Source organism: Dipodomys spectabilis, unplaced genomic scaffold, assembly GCF_019054845.1.
Source record: "Dipodomys spectabilis isolate Male_0828 unplaced genomic scaffold, ASM1905484v1 ptg000125l, whole genome shotgun sequence".
NCBI classification, from domain to species: domain Eukaryota; kingdom Metazoa; phylum Chordata; class Mammalia; order Rodentia; family Heteromyidae; genus Dipodomys; species Dipodomys spectabilis.
The window spans coordinates 24,093,067-24,113,674 of record NW_024870802.1 but is presented as its reverse complement, the minus strand read 5'-3'; the positions used below and the strand labels follow the sequence as shown (position 1 = coordinate 24,113,674).

At 36.0% G+C, this 20,608-nt stretch overlaps 1 protein-coding gene across 2 annotated transcripts in view; it reads right to left on the bottom strand.

The window, feature by feature from the left end:
- The window catches only part of Prkg1 (protein kinase cGMP-dependent 1), a 1,051,642-nt gene that overhangs the window by 621,078 nt on the left and 409,956 nt on the right, over positions 1–20,608 (bottom strand). For both annotated transcript variants that reach the window (XM_042689193.1, XM_042689194.1), the window contains exon 3: positions 20,141–20,254. In XM_042689193.1, coding sequence (XP_042545127.1) covers positions 20,141–20,254 — 114 coding nt within the window. The remainder of the gene's footprint in view (positions 1–20,140; positions 20,255–20,608) is intronic.

Here is a 20,608-nt window from a genome sequence, read left to right as displayed (position 1 = left end):
AGGACAAATCTCTTTGCTATAACTGTAACCTTGTTCAAGCAACTAAAAAAAAAATCTAATGGGAATTCTGGCTCAAGGCCAGGGGAAATACTCTGATGTAATCCTGTCTGGATATTGAAGACAGAAACCTCACCAGTTGCTCCTTCCTGTTGAGAAAACAAACTGATTGCTTGTACAGGTGGAACACTTAGATTCTTTGGACACTTACATGCTTGGACAAAGGGGTCCAGTGATCCTCACAAAAGGAAGGCCAAAATGTAGTAAGAGGGTAGTACACAATTAAATCATAGTAAATGGCAGAATGTCCCTTAACCATCTGAAATAAATAAGTAGCAATGTTCACTATTTTTCACATTGCATGTCTTCAGTCTCTGCCTTTACTCTTCACCTGCATTACTACAATCACCCCTTAAACACCATCCTATTCTATTCGTGACCCCCACCCTCTTCTCTGATCCTCATTTTATGTGCCAAATCCAACAAATGCTATTTCCCTGTCTCCAATCTATTGTCTTGAAGAGAAAGTGATCTATCTGTGGGTCTGACATAATATAATACCGTAGCTCCCAAAATGTACTGTACATCAGAAACACCTGGAAGGCTACTAGATCCATTCTGATTCAGTGGGAAGGACCTGGAATTTGCATTGCTAATAAGTTCTCAGGTGTTGCTGATGCTGCTAACCAAGGGAGCATCCTTGGAGAACCTAGCTGTGTGCCCTTATCCCTAGAGCCTCTACCCAATCTGATGTTCTTTAAATCACAAAATCCATGGATTTTCTTGTTTCTATATTCCAGCTCATCTGTATTCCTGTACCTGAGATGTCCATCCACTCTGCTACAGGTTAATCAGTCTGCACCCTGTTGCTTTATGATAGCCTGCATTTCCTTCTCTCCCATTTTGCTCTTATCACATGGTGCAGTAACTGCTGTGTAACTTGCAATCTCTGGTGAGTCCCTGAAGGATGTTTCTCTTATCTTTGCATATTCAGTAACTAGCAAAATGACTAAGGTATGGGAGGAAGCCATTCCAATGTCTTTTTTTTTTTCAGTGAATACTGGTCGAAGTGGTTCTAACACCTTGACAACTGTCTGTGACAATTATTTTTATTTATTTATTTGTCTCCTTTCCCCTTATCAACTATTGGGAACATTCTAATAGAAAAGAGTTCTCATGAGTCCAGGTGACTCATGTCTATATTCCTAGAGAAACAGAAGGCTGAGATTTGAGGATCACAGTTTGAAGCCAGCTCAGGCAGGAAATTCTAAAAATCTTACCTTCAATTAGGCACCACACAAAGGCAGAAGTGGGACTGTGGGTTAAGTGGTCGAGCATCAGCTTTGACCAACAAAGCTCAGGGACAGTACTCAGGCCCTGAGTTCAAGCCCGAATATGGCACAATCTTGTCTCTGATGAAATGAAGAAACCTGAAGAGATTATACTGAAGAACTCTTTCATATTAGAGAAAATACCCCAAAGAGAAGAGAAAAGAGGAAGAAGGCAAGGAAGAAGGCAGTCTAAATAAGGCCTTGTATAACTAGAAAAAGAGCTTTTCCAAGCTGCAGGTAGGACTGTGTGGGGCTTCAGACAAATAATTTTATTCTCTAGTTATCTAGATGATATGTGTATGGGCTTAAATTTTTAATGCCATAGAACTTGCATCTAATCAGACAATGCTTGATAGGAGGTGGAAAACTCAAAGAGATCCTTGTTAAACACATCAATGCATGATTATATTTCACTCCAAATGAAGGTGTATAAAACAGCACCTTGCTGTAAATATAGATGTCAAATTCTCCTACATAAGCCAATTTATAATCCTGTCATCAGCCAAATAAAATGCTTCTATTCCAATTATATTCAGAAAGAAAATCTAATTCCTGAAGTGTAATGAGTTTTTCACACTTCCCATGCTAAGAACTTTTTATTTAAATATCTTTCTACTGTTACATTGATTTAGCATGTATCACAGAGCTCTCAAAGGGCAGCAGTTAAGAATTAAGCCCTTCTTAGTTCAGTTAGAGTTCTATGATGATCAAATTATATCGACAGAATTGTTATGTTCAAATGTTATATACAAAACTCAAGCTCCCCAGAGAAAAGAAAAGTCATAAGTCTATTTTTGGAAACTATACTGTTGTCAATATTTCCTTCATTTTAGGTAGGTGGGGCCTAAGATCACCAAGTTAACCATAGCTGATTTGGCATTTATCGTACACGTTACAGAAAATTCAAGTTAAATCAACAGCCTTGACCATACTGATTACAACCTGATCTTGTATTCCTAGAGTACCATGTATTATCAATATCTAGTAGAAAATAGGTACTCAATTGTAATTGCATTAAAAATTTTCTGAAGTGGTCTTTATATGTTCTTCTCATAAATAATAATGTGTTCACTTAAAGGATGCACTCAAGAATTGGAAGACCAAAGTAGTCATTTTGGAGAGGCTTTAAAGGAACTGGCGAGATAGGCTGATAAACAGAAGTAATTAACACATTTGTAAAGTGAAGAGGAAGAAAGGTACTCCTTGTGCTCAGGAGACCAGCTGGCTATGGGAAAAACCTGGCTGGGAAAAGCCTGTGTCTTTCAGTGTTTTGTTCAGAGGTGAGAATGGCTGCTAACAGCATGAGCTGTCACTGTTAGCAAGCTGCTATACCATAGCATATTTGAAATGTAACCTGACACTAATAGTGTCTTCCTTTCAAGGCATTAGAAAGTGTGCACATAGTTCAAATCAGCCCTGAAAGAAAGAAAACACATCCCTATAACCTCTTTTGTTACCAAAAGAGTTCTTTGTCAGCTCACTCGATGCATAAAAAAGTAAGAATGAAATTAAATAATGTAATTTAGCATGTTCTCATATTTATTTAGCAACAATACAAAAATTTGGTACACTCTTAAAGGTCGATGCTTAGGAATCTTGCCTCTGTTGAACAACTTTAATCAGTTTTTATTACAGTAAAGGATTTGTATGTCATTCCTTGTAATATAATTTTCTCACTGTTTATTTAAGAATCCATATACTGAGTGAGGCTTCTGAAACTAAGCTATGAAGCAATCTAATTACTTCCAAGATCTGGTACACAGTGCTTACTACAAATGAGTTCTGTCTGACTATCTTCAGGGGGAGATTTGTTATTCAAAACAAGAAAATCTTTAAGGCAGCAGCCTTGGTGTCCACTAATTTTGTGGAGAATTACAAGTAATCTCCTTGCAATAATGGGAGCCCCAAAGGACATGTTTAAATGTAACAATGGCCAACCAAGAATGCAAAGAAGATAATCAAGATACTCTTTGCTCCTTATGAAAAAATATAGCTAAATGACAACTAACAACTACTAATGTGACTTAAAAGGTGCCCCAGTATCAAGGAAATCATCTTGCTATGAGCCTTAATTGAGAGACAAAATTTTCTATGTATCTAAGAAAACTTGGCCCTATTTGGAAATAATGTAGAACAGTATTAAATTCCTTACCCTAAATGTAACACTTTTGATTTTTTGTGTGCACATGTTTAAGATTATTGGTGCATATGTCCCTTTGCTGATCAATACTAAAGATTCCATCAGTAAAAGAATCAGTGCTATGGTAGAAGCTAGGGACCTTGATTTACAACAGTATTGGTTCCCATAGGGGAAATGCTGACTGCAACATTTGGCATGAGATTAAAAACAAATGTGTTGGCATCATAATGCAGATTTGAGATGAATTCTTTTAGTCAGTCAATTTAAGGGATATAAACTGTAGAGTGTAGTCTTAACTCTGTGTTTAGTTAGTTAAAAAAAGTGTAGTGTTTTAAGCACTAGTTATTTTGGCTGGCGTAGGGTTGGGGTGGTGTTGGGAGGGAAGAGGAGGCTTGTTACTAGAAGATGCTCAATACGAACACAATTCAAACAAACATCAAACAATAAAGAGACTTGAGAAAAAAAAAAGACAGAAAATTGAGTAGAAATTTCCAAAGTAGCTGTGATTAGAATAGGGCAAAGATTGGATAAAAAGACAGTTTTACATGGAAGGCAAACTAAATGGACATATTCTGCATAAAAGTGTCTGAAGCTATAAGGTAATTCAGATGGGCTATTATAACCATCACCACGATTAAGTTTTTGCCTGGTAACTATTCAGCACCTAACATACATCACCTTATTTAAGTCTCATAATGTATGAAATATCCCATTATCGCTCCCGAGAAATGGACTCCAATTAGTCTTCCCTTAGCATGTTGCCTTTCCTCGGGCAGACATAGGAGTTGAAACTACAGCTTGGAGTTCCCTGTGGGTATACTGGGGAGCAAAATGATTTTCATTACCATCTTTTCCAAACATTGCAAAGGAATGAAATTAAGTTGCTGTTCACATCCAGGATAGATGCAAGGAGAAAGAAGCTGGTCATTCCACAAGGGTAAGGGGGAAGACTTAAACAGCCAGGAAGCCTGGATAAAGAAGAGGTAATAGAGTCAGCAGATTAAAAAAAACAAAACCTTATTCCTTTAGATGCTTTAAATTCTCCTTCGGAGTGTGCATTATTTTTATTCATCTGTCCCTTTTTATCTACCTTGTGCTCTGGCAAAAGGGAATGTATAAATATTTATTAAGTATCCACTTACTACTACATATTGGTTGTTACACTTTACAAATGTAGACTTAGATAGGTTAAACAACTCAATGTAAATATTCAAGCAACAGAACTGTCATTCAAACATGGATCTGAATCCAGACCTTTTGCCACTCTGACCCTGTCTGTCAGAGTAACTAAGTAGAGGTTATATTAGGTCTAGGAGGTCAAAAGGGAAAAATGAGAAGCCATTCAGATTCCTTAGGTCAGCTTATATATTATGACATTCTCTAAGGTTTTCAAGCTATTTCCAAGAATTCTTTAATAGTACTTTTGAAGTACAGCCTTAATAGAGAAAGCTAATTTCTTTCCAAGTTATACAATGGGATTACTGTAGAGGAGGACTTCAGAAAAATTACTCATGACTTATATAACTCATATCAAACAAAGATCCTTTAAAAGGTGGCAAGCTTCTGTGATTCAAGTACGCATGGTACTCTATTCACAACTGTCAAAAGTACTTAATTATTTCAAGGTAGAATAATTTAATGAAGTACATTAATTCTTTAAGGAGTCATTTAAAGTACCAAGCAGAATATGTTAACAGTAACAGAAAAGTGAGGTTTGTAAAAGTACAGTCATGCATCAGTTAAAGAGAAGGATACAGTTAGAGAATGTGTCAGGTGATTCCGTTATTACACAAACATGATGTGCACACACAAAAACCTAAATGTTAGTGCCTATGACATCTCTAGATACCTCAGGCACATGACATACATGGCACATACTGTTGTAGATGATCTGTCACTGATCACAATGTGCTTAAGCAACACATGGCTTTGTGTGTGAGTTAGTTCCAAAGCCACTCTGAATCCTCACAAGAAGAATAAAAATAGGTGCTGATGGAATTATGCCACTAATGAATGTCTTGGAATTTAGTATCTTTATATCTCTCTCTCTATATATTATTGTAAAAATACTGTACAAAGGGGTTACAGTTACACATGTAACTATGTTGAGCATTGTTACTCCTTCCTTTGTTTTTCCCCTACTATTCCTTTCCCTCCCCTCCTCCCCAACTCCTCCCTCCCCGCCCCCCAAGTGGTAAAGTTCATTTTCAACAGTGTCTTGCACATCTCATTGTTACAATGGGTCAACCTGTATCCTTGTTTCAGCATTTTGTTATTTCCCTTCCCCTCCACAACTATGCCTCCATCAGAAGGAATTTAGTATCTTAAACCATAATTAACAAGCTTAACCTATGCTTAAAATGATTCTATTTGAGCCAAGATTCTGGAATAGTAAAACAGCTGATATACAAAGATTCAAGTTCCCCTTTTTTTAGTTTTCTCTATGCCATCCCTTTTCATCAAACTGACTTTTCTTCAAAGGGAGATTAATTGCCCTGTGTATGAGTTTCACTGGATGTCATATACGTTAAAGTTCCTATGTCCTATGTCTATAGCAATACCTTAAACAATGCTCTGAGACAGGAACAGTATGGCTCTATATAGCTCACACTTGCCAGCATTTAATTTTATTTTTTTCAAAAATGAAGAAATTATTCCAGTATAATTATTCCATAAATTTTAAGGTACTAGTGACTCAACTGAGTAAAACATCCAAGTCCTAAAATAGAATGCCAAGAAGTCGACATAAAAGTTGGATTAAATCAAAATTCAAAGGCTCTGAAGGATTGTCAAGTCAACTTCTTAATAAATATGACTGTTGAACTTATCTTCAGAAAGATACCAATTCTCTCTCAGCTACTTGCTATTCTAATTTAATCAGCCCTGTTAACATAGGCCATGCAAAACAACTTCCAATTCACTGTATTCATGAAGCATGAATACAAAGAATTAGTAGTTTGGCTGAAGGTATCAAGATGCATGGACAAAAAAGAATACACACATCCAATGTAGAAAAGAAAGCATATTTTGTGGTATCAGAAGTGAACAGAAAAATTAGAAGACAGAGAGTGGGGAAAGGCACATTAATATTGCCATGCAAGTAGAAAGCACAAGGAGGAAATGACAACAAAATCCAGCCACGTTAAGAACAGAAGTACATAGCTAGTATAAACAAATGATTAATGTTCAAGCCTAACACAATCATTATTAGCAGGCAGAGCAGTATAATCTTACCTTTCAAAATGTTCACAGAGGAAAGCAACAAAATCTAAAACATCCCAAGTATTTTATCTCAGTAGTAGAGTATTAAATGTATAAATAAAAATTTAAAACCTTAGCATGCATATGTGTCATAAAAACATTATTTTTGTAATCAGAAAATTATGAATTTTTAAAGGCATGGTAAATAAATTCAAGTAATGACCAAGGGAAGAAAAGGCAACGCTACTGCTTTTATAGTTATTTTCTGTTGCTCCTGTCATCCAGAAACATGAAATTATTTTCCTAAGGACAAACAGCTAGTAACTGGCAAAGGATGAGACCTGAGCAATCTCCTTCCAGATTCTAAAGTCTAAACTATTCTACTCTTCAATTGGGCAGAGGTTAAATGGTGGTTTCCCACAAAATATAAAGTTAGTGACATCACATTTCTGAGCCGATCGATGAACCATTGCCTTATACAGAAATTTATAAAGATGAAAATAGATGGATTAATGTAGAAGGAAAAAGGGTATTTTGGAACTCATTAGATTTTATGCAAAGATTAGGTAGATCTAGACCATTATGGCGTTTATTATCAAAACAAGAACAAGATAGTTTAAAATAACAATTAAAAATTTATGTGAACAAATATTGGGATTAAAATTATGGAAAACGGAGAATGCCTGAATCAACCTGGAAGTGGTTTTTAGGATGGTTTCAAAGGGACTTGAAAATATATGGAAAAAATAAAAAGAGTACAATATAAGTACAGCCTTGTCTTAGGTTTGTTAATTATTAAACATAAAAAGCCTGAATAGATGATGCATTGTATTAAACAATATGCTAGACTTGTTTTGCACCACTTAGCTTAAACAGTTGGTGGGATAGTCATCAATTTTCATGTAATCCATTAATGTTTTGCTTTTCTTAAAAATTGATTACATGCTTAAATAAACAAAGAATCTATGTCATAATCACACACTGTATAAAAATGTTAATTCTCCTCAATAAAGACGCACTCAGATGCAACTCTTTTGAGTCTGTGTCTGTTTGTCACTTCGCTGACTCCTTGCCCACCTATCCCGAGATCCCTGTCCCATTGGTCCCAGTGCTCCAGCCAAGCTGGTCCGTCGCAGTTAATTTTCTTTTCCTACTCAAAACTAGTCTTTGCCATGCTAGAAACATGTCTCTTCTCTCTCTCTCTCTTTTTGTCAAGAATCTATTTTTTGTTAGGAATTCCTCAATGATTTACCTATCCTTTCTCTATAACTAGAATATAAAAAACCTTATCTGGTTGGGCGCCAATGGCTCATGCCTGTAATCCTAGCTACTCAGGAGGCTGAGATCTGAAGATCGAAGTTCAAAGCCAGCCTGGACAGGAAAGTCAGTGAGACTCTTATCTCCAATAGACCACCAGAAAACTGAAAGTGGCACTGTGGCTCAAGTTGTAGAGCACTTGCATTAAGCTGAAGAGGTCAGGGACAGCGTCCAGGCTCAGAGTTTGAGCCCCATGACCAATATGACAAAAAACAAAAACAAAAATGAACCTTACCTGCAGGACCATGACCTCTCTTTTCCTACTTAGGATATTCTGCAAGGTGTTTTGCAATTCCTCACAAGAAATTGGCATAGGTCTAAGATATTTTTTATGAATGACAGTATAGCCCTAAAATCTGATCTTCATCTATCAGCAGAAACAGTATTTGATCTACAATGCTGTAACTCACTGTCTCACTGGGGACAATCAGGAGAGAAACATACTTAGAAATTCCTAAAGATAGTATTTTCAAGAAAATTAGTTAAGTTTCTTAAAGTCAATTGCTTAACTTATACAGTGCCATTTCTGATTCCTGTGGTGTGGCACTATTGTGAAGGTTAGTGATAATATTCATAGCTAAGGGTCACAGACTAATGGATAGTTGACAAAAATAGTTATTCAAAGTCACCTAGAATTCAATGACAGCAGCTTTTTTTTCATATTTTTTTTACCTGACTTCAACTCAAACATACCACGGAAGCATTTAAACCAGGAAAAGGAAGAGAAATGAAAATGAAGAATAAAAGACTGTAGGTTACTGTCCAAGGTCCTGGAGAATGTTCTCCCAAGAATATGGCTTTTCTTTTCCTTTCTTTTCCTTCCTTTTCTTTCTCTCTCTTTCTTTTTCTTTTTTTTTTGTGATTACAGTTTGTTTATTTCTAAATTTTATTTTTGTGGGTTTTACAAGAGGTACTACTGTAAATGGATTTCTTGATTTCAGACTTAATCTTCTCCTTGTGAACATAGTGGGAGGCTACTGATTTTTTTGTGGATTGATTTTGTTTTCAAGTAATAACTTCTAAATTCTGGAAAAGCAAATGAAATTCATATTCATATAAACATTAACATTTAAACCTATAAACATAAACATTACAAAATACAGAGAAGGGGGAAGGAGGAAGAAACAAAGCTTTCTTTTGTGTGTGTGTGTTTCAAGTTCTCTTATTTTTATATTTTTTAATTGTGAAAATACTGTACAGAAGGGTTACAATTACATGGGCAAGGTAATGAGTACATTTCTTATCAAGCATTGTTGCCTCCTCCTTTGTTTCCCCTTACTATCCCTTCCCATTGCCGCCCCCCCCAAGCCCCCCTCCCCTCCCCCCAGCCAAAGTTGTATAGTTTGTTGTTCGACATAACGTCTTGTACATCTGATTGTTGCAATGGGTCCACCTGTTTCCCTATTTAAACAATGTTTTTTTCTTTCTTGCGATTGTTTCTAACATATTTATAAGATGATTTCTTTGTTGCTTTATATGTCCCTCTCCCATGGTATAACCCCTGTTTTCACTATATTTGATGTTGGTATAATTTGTGGAGGGGAAGGGAAAAGGCAAATTGTCTAAATAGAAACAAACTTTTTACACATTCTGCTAATATTGTCCTACCCAACTCTGATACCATCAGCCACAAAATCCTCTCTGGAAAACACACTGCTCCTCTTTGAGACAGGTAGGGGAAAAAAGGACCCAGAAGAAAAGTAGGAGGCTTTATTCTTTGGGCAGATCATCTCAGTCATTATAGATATGGCTGCACTGCTAATAGTAGTAGTAGTAGTAGTAGTAGTAGTAGTAGTAGTAGTAGTAGTAGTAGCAGTAGTAGTAACTTTCTCTGTAAAGCATTTTAAAAACATTCCAAGGATAAGATGGCTGAGTTCCCAGCTCACATATCTCCAAATACATTGTTGTCCATGTTCTGACCTTTCCATGTGTTATTTCTTGGTGGTTTTCTGGATAAATGCTATTCTGTGTGACCTTCTGTGGGGCAAGCTTTTTGTAGGGTCTGATTTCTTCAGAGCCAAATCTTAGGATCAACATGTTTCTCTGGCATTTGAGATGCATCTGGACACCCTTCACCTGCAGGGTGCTGGGCTTGTGATGCCATGCAGGCTGACAGGCCACTGTCACTATACTCTCAAGTAAATCACCTGTGATCGTCTAACCTGAGTAAGTGATATGAAATCTGGAATTCAGGTAACTCACTTTGGAAAACATTGGGGAAGATAATAAGGGTCTTTGAACAAGAGTTCACACTTTAAGTATAAGCAGTAGACATGGTAAGGGCCTTATATGGAGTCAACAAACCAAGAGGGAGGGAAGCTTATAGCAAGGACTTAAAATATAACTATCTCAATTTATAACAATGAATCTATTCATCAAATACTCTATGCAAAGCACTGGTGGCTCATGCCCATAACCCTAGCTACTCAAGATGCTGAGATCAAGCATTACAGTTTGAAGGGAGTATAGGCAGGAAAGGCTCTGAGAATCTTTTCTCCAATTAATGATCAAAAACCAGAAGTGGTAGAGCACTAGCCTTGAGCATAAAAGCTCAGGGAGAGACAAAGGCCCTGAGTTCAAGCCCCAGCACTGGCACTAAAAAAACAATAAACGAATGCAGCTAGCTTGGCTGCATTTTAAATCACCCACTAAATCAGCAGCTACCTCTCTCACTTACCAGATTGAGATATTTTGAGTATTACAGTACATGGAATGACAGGTTGTAAATTATATATTATTACTATTACAGTTAGGCCTATGTGTCTAAAAGTTCCAAATCTGAACCACAGATAGAAAATATTGGAACTGCACCTGTACTGATTATTTATAGAATTCTTTGTTGTTGTTATGAACCATAGCAAGCAGAATAACAATTATTTATGCAACACTTACATTGTATCAAGGGCTATAAGTACCCTAAAGACTATTTAAAGTATATGGGAGGCAATATTATTCCTTTTTTTTTTTTTTTGGTCAGTGCTGGGGCTTGAGCACAGGGCCTGGGCACTGTCCCTGAGCCTCTCTGTGCTCAAGCCTAGCACTCTATCACTTGAGCCACAGCACCACTTCTGGTTTTTTCTGTTTATGTGGTACTGAGGAATTGAACCCAGGACTACATGCATGCAAGGCAAGCACTCTACCACTAAGCCACCTTCCCAACCCAATAGTATTCCTTTTTACATAAGATACATAAATATTCACACCCCAAGGAATATTCACATACCAAGGAATCACTGACGGTAGGAACTTACCCAGCCAACAAAGGCTCATTTTTAAGAATGAGCCTCTCAGATTCATCAATAATAGAATTAGATTAAATTTCCTCAATTAACATCGGGAGTCGAAAAGAAAATAAATAAAAGGCAAATAAATGCATTTGTTATGATTCCAACCTTCCTTTTACTTTGTTACATAACAACAACAGCAAAAAAATTGCCTTCCCTACTCTTTACTTTTGAAGTATTGCTATGGTTGTTGTTGTTGTTGTTTAGTAATTCCTACTTTAAAGAAAGACATTGTCTAATAAATTTAACAAACAAAATCTGTAGCTACTTAGCAATATCTTAAATGTTGAACCACGAAGTTTCATCTCATTCCACACACAAAATGATTGCAGTGCATTTCAAAACAAACTCAATTCCTACTTCTAATTGCTCATTATGCAGCCCTAAGGCTGTAAGCTTCTGACCCCAACATTGTTATGTTACTTGATTCATCCTTTCGTAACAGATGCTCTTTACATGCCCCATGTGTTCAGATTTAAAATTCTTTCAAAATCGTAACAAGCTGTGTAAGTTTTTGTGAAAGCGGAGTCATGCACACAGAAGTGATTTTTACAAAGCACTCTGGTTAAAAACCAAAACAAACGATCCCAAAACAAATGTAAAAGCTGTGACGACAGCAGCAGCGCGAACTAGTATCCTCATGTTCTCCCTACATTTACCATGTGACATGGACCTTCAACAATGAAAAGTGCCAGATACAACCCGGACCCCAATTTCCAAGCCTAGTTTGTAGTTCATATCCCTCAAATGCTACCAGCTTTCCTTACTTTTGCATTTATTAGCAATTTTGGCAACCGTGCGACATGAAATTTTCCTAAAAATAATTAAAGATAATACAGTATTGATCTATGTTACAGCTTTTTTTTCTCTCATATCAGGTGAGTGAATACTAAAATTTCTTCTTGCAAATTATTAAATGAATGGAAATTCACTCTACCAAAACCTGAATCAAACTTGACATTGTGTGGGAGTTTCTCAGTGTACAGCTGTATGAGGAAAAACTAGTCTTTGTGCAGGATAAAAAAAAAAAAAAATCCTCAAATATCAGTCTTCTGGCCTCTTGTTTAAATTTACTATTAAATTACCCACCATCCTCCAAGAAATAACACAGCAAACAACTAAATCCTGACTATTCTCTCTAAAGGGGACATTTCAGGTACTCAAGGAGTAATTAAAAGTAGGAGGGAGGCATAGCTTATCTAACTTTAAGAAGGAATTAAGTTGATTGCTTTCCTGGCCTGAGGAGAATTTTCCTTAAGACTGCTAACATGTGCCTGTCCACTGTATCTAGTCAGTACAAAAATTGGATCTGAATCATTTCGTTGGAAGTAGTTAAACATAAATCAAATAGATTCTGATTATAACAGTTTCCATTAAATAGAAAAAAATTAAAAGCCTTCTTAACCTATAAAAGAAAAAAATGTAGTTTAATCATTTGGTTGTATCATCTCTGAAACTCACTTTCAATCTGCTTAAACAATAAAGAAATGAGATGTAAGGACAGCTTTTGTGAATCTATGTGTTTGTGTTAGTTGCATCACTGGTGTCTAGTGAATTGATTCTTTTATTAAAAAAACTCATTTCCCAGGAATTATGTAATTGGATTCATGTGACTAATTTCACAGCATTCCTTAAGGGATAAATACAATGGAAATTTTACTAAGAATATTATCTAAGGAACTTACTTAACAAGTGTAAGGTCCGCTCCTAGATGGTGAGCAGACTCCACCCTCCTCGCAGCAGTCTCTGCCCAGTACCTGCATTACTTAGGCAACTGGCACACCTGGAAGAGGTCACATCTGGATTTGATGTGGCCACACCTTTCCCCGCCCTACCCTAGATCAGGCCTAACCCAGGGCCAGATGCCCTTTTTCTCAGGTCTTTTCCCAGCTGTGTGGAGTGCCAAAATGGCCTGGTGCCAGCAGGAACAATGAATAAACCTACCCCTTACCTGAATAGCACATGCATGGTGTGGTTCTTACTCTGCCACCTCTCTTTAAAAACCTAACAACAAGTATACCTACTTCAAGACACTGACAGAGCACATAGCAATTGCTTCCTTGTCTGAGAAATTTAGGGAAGTCACTAGTCTATTCTTACTTTAATCAAGATTATGTTTTAAGTTTTCACCAGCCTACTTTTATGGGGTGTTTTTAAAATATATATTTTTTTATTGTAAAGATACTGTACAAAGGGGTTACAGTTACATGAGTAAGGTAATGATCCCCTTTCTTTCAGGTTTCTTGGCAGAAAACATGACTTAGACTAAATGAAGGCAAAGTATGCATAAAAATAAAAATTATTTTCCTGAGGCAGAATGGAGAACATTGTTAACACAGTCATCTCTTTTTGTGGTAGCAGAGAGAGCATGACAGTATACGGTCATTGTGCTCATTGAAGTGCCAGGTAATAACTGTGCACACAGCAATTGCTTGTGCAGACAGCGTTTCTTCATTTCCACATGCCAATGTGTCCCTATCATAAATATGGTGTTTATGATACTCCATATTGGTATTTCCAAAGAGAATCTGATTGTTTGCTTCTTGATTTAATCATCTTAAGACATTCTCATGATTTACAACTACTTACAGGGCTTCAGCTATGATTCCCTTTCATTAGTAATAAAATCTGACATTCATGACTTTTGTTTCTCTGCCAGTAAAAGTATTGTAATTTTGCATGGTGTATAGAGCATCAGTAGTAGACAGATGTTATATTTATAGCACATGGAGTTATTAGAGCAAAATAAAAAATCAGTTCAATCTCTTTATGTTTTTCCCATTCATCTTTTTCATTTTTTTTAAGTTGGCAGATTTTTCTGACTCAGGATGAATAATGCCATATTGGAAACAAAACTGCAAGAAAAATGTACAAGCCATTTCACTATATAGACTCAAGTTTATTTCAGAAACAAAAAAGAGACAAATCTAGACCTTTAAGCTTTGCTCTTAAAATATGTGTGACACTTTATGTGAATTAGTCAGCTTGCCCTTTAGTAATATCCTAGGCAAATTCAAGCATAAGATTTGAAGTATTCCAACTAAGACAGAAATGTATTTTTAGCAGATGTTATTAAAGTCATCAATTTGTCTGATTTTTGTAGTCTATGTAGACTCTGATATGTTAGCACTAAAGCACATTAGTACTGAGGAATTTTTAAATACTTGTTATAAACACACTAGGGTGAAACAATTACTCAGATATTTTGCCCAAGTAACTTCCTAAAATATCCACCGTATCCTCAAATTAGCATATTTAGTAGGTAACTTTCTATGCTTATCATCCTAATCTGACCTCAGGCTATATAACTAGAATGTAATCTATCTGTTTTACGATTTTTACTGAAGTGACTTTGAATGAGACAATTTCAATGATGTATTATCAAAGTTTGGGGGGGGGGCATGGTGAGCTAGTAACTCACCATAAAAAGAAAAATATACTTTTGGTAGATGACTGTAAGTCTGGGTTAGGTAGAAACTATTTTGTACTTTGGTTCAGGCGAGATTTCCACTCAAAATATATTTCAATATTCTGAATACCAAATTCTCTACTGAAGAGTACACAGAGAATTGATAGGAAGAGAAGGAGGAGAGAATTCTTGTTCTAAATATTCTCAAGAAGTAAGGGGAGGGAGAAGAGGCTTATGAATGGTCCTTGGTAAAATAAGGATGATATTTAGTGTTGCCTTTTTCAGGAAATTGGAGCCATTTTGATCCTAAATAGTAGTTTGTTTTAATAAGCATGGTAGTATATGTATTTACAAGCTGGTATATTAATTTACATGTAAGGATGTGTATATGTGTATATGTGCTCTGTATGGAGAATTGATATATTTGAAGACTTGTAAAATTGTTTTTATTGCTAGTTGCAGGTGGTGTACAATTGAGCTCAACCAATCTGATCAAAGGGGAAGAGCCTGCTGCATTAGGGATAAATATGGGGCCTTCCCCACATGCCTGCTTTCCAGAGTTTGGGCTGATGGCCTACCCTTCTGAAGAAGTAAATTTTGTGTTGCTGAGATAATTCTTTTAAAAAGGAGAAGAAGGAGGAGGAGGAGGAGAAGGCGCTTCATTTCAGTATCTCTAAGAAAAAAATAAATAATGGCAAAGAGCCATATTATTTAGCCACATGATCCTCATGTACCTGTGTAGGAAAGCTGAGTAAAACAAATAGCACAAAGCTCCTTCCTGTAAGTTCACACACAGGGGTTCGCGAGTCCCAGTCACTGGAAACAAAATGCCTTTTCCTTTCCATGTTTTAGGTACCCAGTGGTTCACAACTTTTCCATTTTTTTGCTATTTTATAGAACCACTATAGTAGAAAGCCAGCCAAGAGGCCCAGGGTAAGTGTAAATTGGTACCGCTTCTCTGTCAGGGTCATAAAAATGCAATCACAACCAAGATTGTCACTTGAGAAAAACATGACAATGATCTGCTCCCAGGTGCAAGAATTGTCTATCTAATGAACATATGAGAAGTTCCTGTCCCTAGTAGGTATGATTGAAAGAGCATGGTAAAACTCTTATCTCCATAATAGTTCAAAATATTTTTAACACAATGTGAGAAGCATCCATAGCATGGAAGAGATTAATTATTTGGTGGTGAGCAAACCAACTGTAACATCTTATTTTTCTAGCCCCATGCCATCTCAAATGCTCATTATTAGACAGATGCAGTCTATGTACCCCTTTCATATCACAAATAATCAAGAAAGGATTCAAGCCGTGAATAACCTCCAGAGAATGGTTGGATTTTTGTTTCTCATATAACGTTAATTTTATGTATTTTTACATTCATTCCTCAGGGGAAACAGATCTTACAAATTGCTTTGTAAGTCAGGAACAAACCATGAATATTGATCATCTGTATCACCTCTTGGGTTTTTCTTTTCATATCACTCACAATCATCTTGATTTTTAAAAATTATTCTTTCTGGTGTTATCAGACCTTCCTTCTAGGGCCATAATAATAGCTTGTACTACATATTTGTTTATTTTCAAAGAGTAGCAATTGATTTTTTTCCCCTAGATGAAAAGACCTTGCTTTAAACTGTCATGGTACTTATTTCAACTGAATCGCTATAAGTAAATTTATCAATATTTTATAGCATATACCGATTTAGGAATCAGATAAGAAAATTGTTTCATATCTTCTATTAAAAACACAGATATTACAATCTCACTCATAATCAAAGAGAGAAAGTTGCTGAAATTAATTTATTCATGGCCTGATATAATTTCAGAGTATCCTCTTCCAAAAGAAATAACCCATGTACCTTGAAAAAAAACTTGAATGCCACCTAGGATGTAGCTACTGTGTCAAAATAATAAATATATTTAAATGATAGAGTATATAATCTGATCTAGAAGGAAAAGAAGAATAGACCATGAATATTTTCAATCTTAAAGAAGTTCTATGAGGGAAAAGTGACAAGTTGTGGCAAGTATAAATAAAAAGAACATGGAGAAACTATGTTTTGTCAGAAAGATATTCTCCTCACACATCAATTACACCTGTGTGGATAGACCCATTCTGACAGATGAACCAATGCTTATTACTGGCAAGATGGCAGTCAAGAAGGAGGAGACAACAATGCTCGATAGGAAATGGACTCATTACCTTACTCATGTAACTGTAACCCCTCTGTACAGTATTTTTACAATAAAAATGCACAAAAAATCCCAAAATCAACAAGTTGATACAACCTGGAACACAGAAAAATCATTGGACCTATAAACTCAAATAAGTTTAGAGATGTTTTTAAATATGACATGTAAAAAAGAAAGATGATGTTGGCGTTTATGTTCTATAGACATTTTTTAAAAAGTAGCATCCATAATTGAATCTCATCAGAATTACAAAGTACTCAGTCTGAAGGTCTAATTTTAATGTAAAGAAAACTGGTACTTAAGCCGGGCACCAGAGGCTCATTCCTGTAATCCCAGCTACTCAGGAGGCTGAGGATCATGGTTCAAAGCCAGTCCAGGCAGGAAAATCTGTGAGACTCTTATCTCCAATAAACCACTCGAAAACTGAAGTAGCACTATGACTCAAGCAGTAGAGTGCTCGCCTTGAGCTGAAGAGTGCAGGGACAGTGCCCAGGCCCAAAGTTCAAGCCCCACAACTGACAAAAAAAAGAAAGAAAGAAAGAAAGAAAGAAAGAAAGAAAGAAAGACAGAAAGAAAGAAAGAAAGAAAGAAAGAAAGAAAGAAAGAAAGAAAGAAAGAAAGAAAGAAAGAAAGAAAGAAAGAAAGAAAGAAAGAAAGAAAGAAAGAAAGAAAGAAAGAAAGAAAGAAAGGAAGAAAGGAAGAAAGGAAGGAAGGAAGGAAGGAAGGAAGGAAGGAAGGAAGAAAGGAAGGAAGGAAGGAAGGAAGGAAGGAAGGAAGAAAGGAAGGAAAAGAAAAGAAAACTGGTACTTAAGGCTTACAGTCATGGGTGTAATTACCCTGCATAGAAGAGGAGCTAGGATGAATGGTTGTGAACAATAATCATTATTCATACCTATAGTTCTGATGCCACATTCAAACAAAGAGTTCAGCACAAATACTCTTCCTTACTCAGTCTCAAAAATCCCTGCACAAGCCAGGCACTGCTACCGCTCATGCCAGTAATCCTAACTACTCAAAAAGCTGAGAGCTGAATATTGTAGTTCGAGGCCAGCTCAGGCAGGAAAGTCTGTGAGATTATCTCCAATGACCCATCAGAAAACCAGAAATGGAGCCGTGGTAGAGCAGTAGCCTTGAGCAAAAAAGCTCAGGGAGAGCGACCAGGCCTTGAGTTGAAGCCTCATGACCAACAAAGTAATAAAAACAATAATAATAATATTGTTGTACATACAAAAGCAGAGTTTAAGTAAATACTATAAACCTAGGTTCTTTTCTCCATATAATTTCCAAATGCCCAGGCATACTCTTGAACGTCTCAGAGTCTGTTATAGAACATCTCTTATTACTCATTTCCTTTGATGATAGTTGTTCCTACTCCCAAATAGTTATTATAGCTTCTTCTTACTGAATCTGATGCATAGTGCTGAGTTCATTGTGCACAACCACGAATAGACTGATGTCAGCGAAGATGTACACCATTATATAGAAACTCAACACTAAAACTGACCTTGTGAAGAAGTTATCTTATTTAAAAAAAACTCAGCTTTGAAATCATTTAAATTACACTACTCTAGTTTAAATATTCCTTTAAAAAGAATTCAACATTTCCTAAGATTAAGTACTGTGTTATTACCAAATGTTGGCCTTTGGAAATTCTGTAGTTTCAATTTAATTCAGTAAACACAGTATAAACAGCTAAATTATTTTTAAAACTTGAAATATTTTAAAACAAAAAGTATTCACTATTGTGAGAAAAGCCATTTTAATCAAAATGTGTGATTCAGGCTCTTTATTTTACATAAGAGGAATATATTTCTCATGAAAATGAAGCATAAGAGTATAATGTATTTTACTTAATGGAACCATGACTACTCCTTTTTTCCCAGTTAAGGTACTTTATAAGTGAGTTAAAGTTGTGGCAATTTCTGCTAGGGTTCACTAGGCATTATTATTTCTTTGAATAATATAATTAAATGCTCACAAAATTAATACAGGGCAAAGCATATCAATCAAAGAGTTCTTTCTGTCTGAGATTAAAACTATATCTTATCCAACTCCAGTGCAACAGATACCACAGTGATTTTAGTGGTAAAGCAGTGACTCACTAATAAGAAATAATGATAATGTCTAGGTTTCTAGATAGCCATGCATCTCCAATTCCTCACAACCCATGTTAAAATGTCAGAATGACAGTCATATGTTGTACTTTTGAGAGACAAACATAAAAACTAGTCAGTGGGATCCAGATGAAATGAACTGATGTAATAACTTGTAAGTTTGTCAACAGAGTTTAATTGTTAAAGAAGCCTTGGAATTTATTACAACCAGAAAGGAACCAGACAACACACATACACACACACACACACACACACACACACACACACACACACACACACACACACACACACACATAAAGAGCTTTGCGAAACAAAATCTAATCAAAGCAATTTGTAATTGAAATCATAAGAAAATGTGTCAGAAAGACTTTTCTGACTTAAAGTACACATCTGCCTAAAGATGCAATGAACTTTCCACTGTTGGCCTTGGGATTCAGTTCTGTTTGTTATATAATTATTGTATCCTACTCAGGAAGGACAATTAGAAAAATTCCCTTGGTTGCAGCTGTATCTACTAAGCAACAAAAGTTGCTAGAAAAATCACACGTACAAATATATGTAAAGTTACGGGGGAAAAGCTGCTTTATTGCCTGATTTAAAATAAGCTCAATCAGTAGTAAAGAAAAATGCTATAATATTCAGCTTGATGAGCAGCTGAAGACAAAAATATACTCAGATACAATTTTGGAATTCAGGATAAATCTTACTCCAGGATGATTGAATGAGACAAAGGACAATTTCCCTCTTGCTTTTCCTAAACGACTGAATCAACAAGTGAGATTCATGTAGAGAATATAAAAGAAATTCTCACACACAATCTCCAGTCTTTAAATCCAGGAAAAAAGTAACGACTTTCCCCCATCTAATTCTGATTTATAGAATGGTATCATTAAAAAAGTTCTAATTACAAGAATTCTTAAAGTTTAATTTCAGTTGAGAATTCTAATTTCCAGTTAAAGAATTTGTAAAGTTTATATTAAAAAATAAAATGTAGCTTTCATTAGAAAAACACTGTATTCTAAGGTAAAGAGCAGAATGTGAATTAATAAGTTTAAAATCTTAAAACTAATAGACATTTAAATCAATACGTCATAGGTTTAGAGAAGGAACATAAGGCAAAGCATTTGCAAAGCATGCAACTGTCTTACTCTTGACGGTGGCTGTCCGGGTACAGTTGTAAAGGATAGCCAGCTCTCCAAACACCTTCCCAGGCCCCATAGTGCACAGCTTCACACCTTCTTTTGTCACTTCAACCTTCCCATCTAAAAAGGAGAAGGACAGGCAAGTTATCTTACTTCTCTTCATCCTTCATGGCATTTAGAGCATTTTCAAAATAGGAGATGAAAAATGTTAGACCTGCTACTCTAAATCCAACAGTTTACCAACCCAAACAAACATACCACCAAGGTACAAAGCAAGAAATACAATCAAATGTGGCACTAAGAGATTCCTCCTTTCTCTTAAAATAATTACTGACAAGATTGGAGATTAGACTCCAAGAAAAGATCAGGGAAGGATGGAGACAATAATTTATACATAAAAATTATTCCAGGTGTCAGTGGCTCACACCTGTAATCTGAGCTCCTCAGGAAGCTGAGATCTGAAGATCACAGTTC